The 6,884-nt window shown below is 38.3% G+C and overlaps 1 protein-coding gene across 1 annotated transcript; it reads right to left on the bottom strand.

Annotated features, from left to right (window-relative positions):
• Positions 1-2,304: 2,304 nt before the first annotated feature.
• On the bottom strand, positions 2,305-2,624 carry LOC102764812 (thioredoxin-like). Its single transcript, XM_015557968.1, has 2 exons — positions 2,496-2,624; positions 2,305-2,437 (listed from the first exon to the last, which is right to left on the bottom strand). The coding sequence occupies exons 1-2, from the start codon at positions 2,622-2,624 to the stop codon at positions 2,339-2,341; spliced, it is 228 nt and encodes a 75-aa protein (XP_015413454.1). The 3' UTR covers positions 2,305-2,338.
• Positions 2,625-6,884: the final 4,260 nt, after the last annotated feature.

Here is a 6,884-nt window from a genome sequence, read left to right as displayed (position 1 = left end):
TTCTTGGCATTGACTCCACGAGAGGTTGAAAGGTGATGCGAGGATCCTGACACCAGGCCTGATGAATAGCACTGTCCAGTTCTATGAGATTTGATGGTTGTGGAACCAGCTGCCTGATGGCTCTTTTAACTTCGTCCTACAAATGCTCAATTGGATCTAGATCTCATGCTTTCATGCTGTTTCTGCGAAATTCTCACTCTGCCATCTGCATGATGCAACTGGAAACGTGGTTCATCAGACCACATGACTTTTTTCCAATGCTCGACTGTCCAATCCTTGTGTTCCTGTGCGAATTGGAGACGTTTTATCTTGGTAACTGCAGATAGCAAAGGTGTTCGAACAGGCCTTCGGCTTCCATATCCCATACGATTTAGTGTATGGCTAATTTGCCTACAAATGTCAGGGGGTCATAATAATCTGGCCACTCAGTGTATATGTATTATTTAAAATGGATTCTGGCCTGTTTCTATAGATCTTAAAAATTCCCACGTGGCTGCTGTTCTCCCATAATAAGCTGTTAGTGGCTGGCCACACTGCATGAGACCAAAGTGACCCCAGAACTCCTGGACCTACCCAGACATTACTTCTACTGGTGGGATGTTAGCATCACCTTGGACTGACCTCAGCCCTTTCTGGAAAAGGTTCCTGAGAGCTTGAAAGACAAAGCTGGGTTAAGGTGGGGCTCTGGCTTCATCATAAGGCTCAGCTTTCATAAATGTGTGTGCCCTGGAGCGGGGGTGTCCCTCTCGTTGAATTATCTTTTCTGGCTTTGCGGGCAAAAGGTCCTAGTCATGCTCTGCTTTGGAGAGATACTCCAGTCTCTTTTCTGCTCCTTTTCAGAGTGAAGGATGGGTAGGATCTGGTATTAGAAATGTAAGATGGGTCCCTGAATGACTAGCTAAGATGTCTGGACTTTTTTTCCTGCTAGGCAGAGAGCACCAATCAACACAGAAATGATATGGCCAGAGCTGTGCATGAGGAATATTGAGAATAAAAGCTAAGAAAAGGGGACTAGTTATGAGGCTATTGCAAAAAATCCAAGTGGGAGATAAGAAAGTCCCTCTTTGGGTAGTAAGAATGGGGGAAAGGAAATAAAAATGGTTAAGATAAATAATATCCCATGAAAAAATAAGCAACTATTTAGATATAGTTAGTGGTTGACTCTCCCAACTTCCTAGGAGATAATGCATATAAAAGTGCTTTCATGTAAAGTAGGATGTTACTATTAGTAGCTCATTGCTCGGCAGTTTATCCAAATCTTGGGAAAAGTATTAAATATAATGATTGTCAAAAGAGTTAGATAGAAACAGAAGCCATGTTGTCTATGATACGATGGCATGACATTTCATGAAAAGAAAGTTATCCAAATATCACATCTACTTTAAAGGCAATCTGAATTTTAAGTCTGAAAATTCAGGTTTGAAATGGCATAAAAAGGGAAGTTTCTCAAATGAGTCATAACAGGACAGGCTGTTCCTTTTGGCTGCTCTATTCAAGCTACTCTTCAATCTCAAAAGTTTAAAAATACATGTCTGCGTCCCAGAGGAGTCGTCATCTATGGCTTGGTACACCAACTTATGGTTTGGAAACAGGAAACAACTTGACTCACCTATTTCTCCATTGGGTTTTTACTACAACATTTCCCAACATAAACTTCTTTCAAATTAATGTCCCCAGGTTATTTCCAATGGATATGAGTACAACAGGCTACCATTAAGATCTAATGGATTTTGCTTAGAGCTAGAAGTAGTATAAATGTATTAAGAGAAGGGAATCATGTCTTAATCCTGGTAGAATCCTTAGATCCCAACTCAATACCTGTCTCAGAGTAAGTGATCAATACATATGTATTAAATTAGATGTAATTTCTTTTAAAAATATATGTTTTTATTGATTTTAGAGTGGAAGGGAGAGGGAGAGATAGAAACATCAATGATGAGAGAGAATCATCATTGACCTTTTGTATATTTTCTTTAGAGAAATGTCTGTTAAACGCCTGTTCTCATTTTTTAAAGTTGAGTTGTTGTTTTTTGTTTGTTTGTTTGTTTTTTGCTGTTGAATTATATGAGTTATTTATATATTTTGGATATTAACCTCTTGTCAGATATATGGTTTGCAAATATTTTTCCCATTTCAGAGTTGTCTTTTAACTTGCTTTATTATTTTTTTAAAAAAGGGATAGAATGAATATTTTATTGTCATTTATAATCTGGTGGTAGTTGAGTATATACTGGTAGTTTCTATACCTTATCTATTTTCTTTTTTATAAATAAAAAAAATTACAGGAGCCAATGGCTAGTTAACATTATTAAATTAATTCGTTGATGGTGGCTTCAAGTTATTCCTTATTAGCTCCAGAAAACTCACCCATCTTTTGTACTTTTTTAAAAAACTGGAAGGTTGCCATGCATTTAACTTTATACTCTGCAGCAACATCCTGACAGTCATCCACATATACTTCAAGAATTCCACAGTGGAGTACTTTTTAGAGAGGAATGAAGGAGGGGCTTGATCATTGTGCAAGGCCCACGCCACGTGGTGGAAAAGTCAACTATTACAAGTTTACCTCCTGCACTGTTCCAGGCTTCCTGAACAGCATCCTTCCCCTGGATCTGCTTCACCATCTTGGTGCCTTAGGTCTGACCAGAGACTGTCAGAAGCGACGGAAGTGAATGAAATGTGGCAGAATGAACTTCTTGATTTTTTAAAAATAGTTGCTTTTGCTCTGCAGATGCTTTTTAGTTCGATGTAGTATCACTTGTTTATTTTGTTGTTGTTGCTTGTGCTTTAGTTGTTATAGCCAAAAATTATTACCAAGACTCAAGTCAAGAAGCTTTATTTTTATGTTTTCTTCTAGGAGTTTCAAGGTTTCAGATCTTACATTTAAGTTTTTTATGCATTTTGAGTTAATTTTTGTCATTGGTGAAAGACAGGGGTCCAGTTTCATTCTTTTATATGTGAGTATCCAATTAGCCCAGCATTATTTATTAGAGACGTTTTTTTTTTTCTCCATTGAGTATTCTTGGCTCCTTTTTCGAATGTTAGTTTGCTATATTTGCTTGGGTTTATTTCTGGACTCTCATTCTCTTCCACTAGTGTATTTCTCTGTTTTTATGCAAATACCATACTGTTTTAATTACTCTAGTTTGATACTATAGCTTGAAAACAGGAAGTGTGATACCTCCTGTTTTGATATTGTTTATGCAAATACCATACTGTTTTAATTACTATAGTTTGATACTATAGCTTGAAATCAGGAAGTGTGATACCTCTTGTTTTGATATTGCTTTTTTAGGATTTCTTTGACTATGTGGGGTCTTTTGTAATTCTATATAAATTTGAAAAAAAAATTTCTTTTACTTCCATTAAGAATTCCATTAGAATCTGAATAGGGAGTACATTGAACATTCAGATGGTTTTGGTAGTATTGACATTTTAACAATATTAATTCTTCTAATCTATGAACATGGGATACCTTTTTATTTTTTGGTTACTTTTATTTCTTTCATCATTGGCTAATAGTTTTTACAGTAGAGATGTTTCACCCCCTTAGTTCAATTTCTTTCAAAGTATTTTATTGTTTTTGGTGCTATCATAAATGAGATCTATTCATTTCCTTTTCAGAGAATTGGTTGTAGTGTATAGAAGTACTACTAATATTTTTATGTTCATTTTGTATCTTGCAATTTTATTGAATTCATTGATTTGATCTAACATTTTTTGTTTGGTCTTTAAGATTTTCTTTATATAAAAGTATGTAATCTGAAAATAGAGATAATCATTTCTTCCTTTCCATTTGTTATATATTTTATTTCTTTTGTGTGCCTGATTTCTCCAGCTAGGATTTCCAGTAAATGCTCAATAGGAGTGTTAAGAGTGATATCTTCTCTAATCTTAACTCCATTCTACTCTCAATTAAATGATCAAGCTTTGTCTTTAATCAGAAATCAGTAGTGCCTTCCTAAAAGCTGTATACAAATAAGTATATTCCTAAGGCATATTTTCCATGGCAATTATTCCTTAGACCATGATCCCTGCTGGTTATGTAGGATTTGGCCTATGTGACTATGAGCCTTTAAAGACCAGGAATGTCCTTTTTCTTTGGTGCTAAAACAGCACTGTGCAATCAAAATAAGAAACATATACTTCCAGAGGAAGGGGCTACCAACATTGACATTCAGGTGTGATTTCCTGTGCTGAGACTTGCTCCTTACTTGGTGCCTTTGGTAGGAATTCCTAGAAGCACAGCAGGAGACATACTTTCTCTGCAAGTGATTTTTGAGTGAGTTCTCTCAGATATGGTCTTAATTTTTTTAAAATTAAATTTATTAGGGGAAGGTATGGTTTCTACAGGAGCAAGGGAACAGGAGAGGAATTCAGAAGAGCCTGGACAAGGGTGTGTGAGACCTAGCTTCAGAATGATGATGGTATAGGGGCTTCTGGAGCATGAGTAGCACCCCAGAGTTGCCTCAGGGGGATGTAAGGGGGCCAGCCTTTAAAACCCCATGTTATTCAGTCATTGGCTGCAGGCTTCTCCCATTCCTTCCTGAGGGACTGCAACTTGAGTAAACTCCAAGGCATCTCCAGGGAAGTTGTTCCAGTTAATGAGGATCATTCTTTAAAAAAGGGTGGCAGCTGACATTCACATTTGGGGGCTGGGAGGAAGGTGAGTGTACCAGCCCAAAAAAGGGATCAGGGTAAGCTACCAACAACTTCTGCTATCATAATGGTTTATCATAAATGTGCGGATGCTGAGGATAGTCATTTGGTTGCAGAGTCACATTGACAGTGGACTAATTTTGAACACACACACACACGCACACAAACACACACATACACACACATTTGTGACTATACTCCCACTGTAGGAGATTGTGGGTGGGTTGCCTTCCTCACTATGGTACATGATTAGCAGTATTGTATATAAATTATTAATTCACCAGGAATAATGAGATTATTTCCATAATGCAACAAGAGTGTTTTAATCCTTGGAATTCTAGTAAGGCATCCCAGTGATTTTCATAGTACCTATACCTTCTTTTTTTTTTTTACATTATTCTGGGTCAACCTGTATATAGAGCAAATATAGTTTTTATTTTTAATCCTCACCCGAGGATATTTTTCCACTTATTTTTAGAGAGAGTGGATGGGAGGGAGGAGGAGGAGAGATAGAGAAACTGATATCAGAGAGACACATCAGGGGCTGGGAAACCTGCAACCAAGGTACTTGCCTTTAACCTGAAATTGAACCCACAGCCTTTCGGTCTTTGGCTCAGTGCTCTAACCACTGCATACCTGGCCAGGGCCACAATAGCCATATCTTTTAAAGAAACATTAGGTTGAAATTTACTGTTTAAAGTCAAAGTGATTATAAGGGTTATAATGGGCCTTAGCTCGTACTCTATATGTTGTCACAGGCATTTCTGAGCAGACAATGAAAAGAAGGACAGCCCATAGTTCCTAGGTAAGACTAGCTCCACTTAATTAACGGGAGTGCATCATTGTGTAGAATGGCAGCTCCTAAGGAGAACCGATGAAACACGTTTCATTTATAGGGAAAGGTAAAACTGGGTCATAATGGAAGCATAGCTAGGAAATAGAAATGGAACTTTCTGATACTTCTAAACTGACCCATTCCAGACTTAGGGGCATATATCCTTTCTGGCTGTTTCTTCCTGTGTCAGTGGAAACATCCAGAGACCTTCTTTAGCAGATTATGTAGGTTTTTAAAACAGTGTTCATCATTATGTGATAGTGTCTGCAATAGAGCAATGTGGGCAGGAGATTAGGGCATGACGACCAATCTCTGCTGGTTTGGGGTTGGAGGCAGGTTGTGAATTGCTTATGAGATAAGCTGCCATCCTTTGTAACTACTGTGGGGAAGGGGAGGCTGTTCTGGTCTTTCTAAATTAGAAAGGAGCTCAAGTGACATAAGGAAGGTTATTGCTTTTCATTTACAAACTAGAGGCTGGGTGCATGACATTCATGCACTGCGGGAGGGTGATGCCCTCAGCCTGGCCTGCACCCTTTCACAGTCTGGGAGCCCGCAAGGGATGTCTGACTGATGGCCTAAGCCTTAGGGCTGCTGTGGAAGCGGGCCGCTGCATTTACTAGCCACCAGCTAGGCTTGTGGCTGAGTGATGCTCCCCCTGTGGGAGCGCACTGACCACCAGGGGGCAGCTCCTGCATTGAGCGTCTGCCTCCTGGTGGTCAGTGTGCATCATAGTGACTGGTTATTCTGAATTTGAGTCGATGTACATATTACCCCTTTATTGTATAGGAGGATAGTTAAAACAAAGAATGAAAGCCTGGGTTTTCTAATTAAGTGGCAAGGAATCTTTGGAGCAGCTGACAGCTGAGGCATCATTATTGTGTTCATGTGCAAAGGATGAAACTTAAGTAGATGAATGTTTATTTTTATAAAGGCAACATATTCCTACCATCCTGTACTTAAAAGCAACTGCCTCAAAATAAAGTCTTTTACGAGATGACAGAGGCAAGCCAGGACTAAACCGGCCCATATGTGCTCACACCTTTTAGGTAAATGACTTTATTTCTCCCCTCCTATAAATGCTGGGCATAGCCAATGTGAGAAGGGCATATTGATGCCAATGTTCCAGTGAAGAGATGGACTTGAAATGGGCAGGCTGCAGGCACTTGCTGACTTTAAGCTTGATCATTAATCATGGTACAGTCATGATTGGCATCCCAACCTCAATCCAAGAGGAAATATATTTCTTTCCTTTTACTTTCTACAATGAACTTGCATTACTTTATTTTAAAAAAAAATTAAATTAATTGAGGCAACATTGGTAAATAACGCTATACAAATTTCACATATGTAACATTATAATTTGATATATTTATACTCTCTTGAGTGCACA

This window comes from Myotis davidii, unplaced genomic scaffold (assembly GCF_000327345.1).
Source record: "Myotis davidii unplaced genomic scaffold, ASM32734v1 scaffold107, whole genome shotgun sequence".
In the NCBI taxonomy this organism is placed as follows: Eukaryota; Metazoa; Chordata; class Mammalia; order Chiroptera; family Vespertilionidae; genus Myotis; species Myotis davidii.
This window is presented reverse-complemented; position numbering and strand designations above follow the sequence as displayed.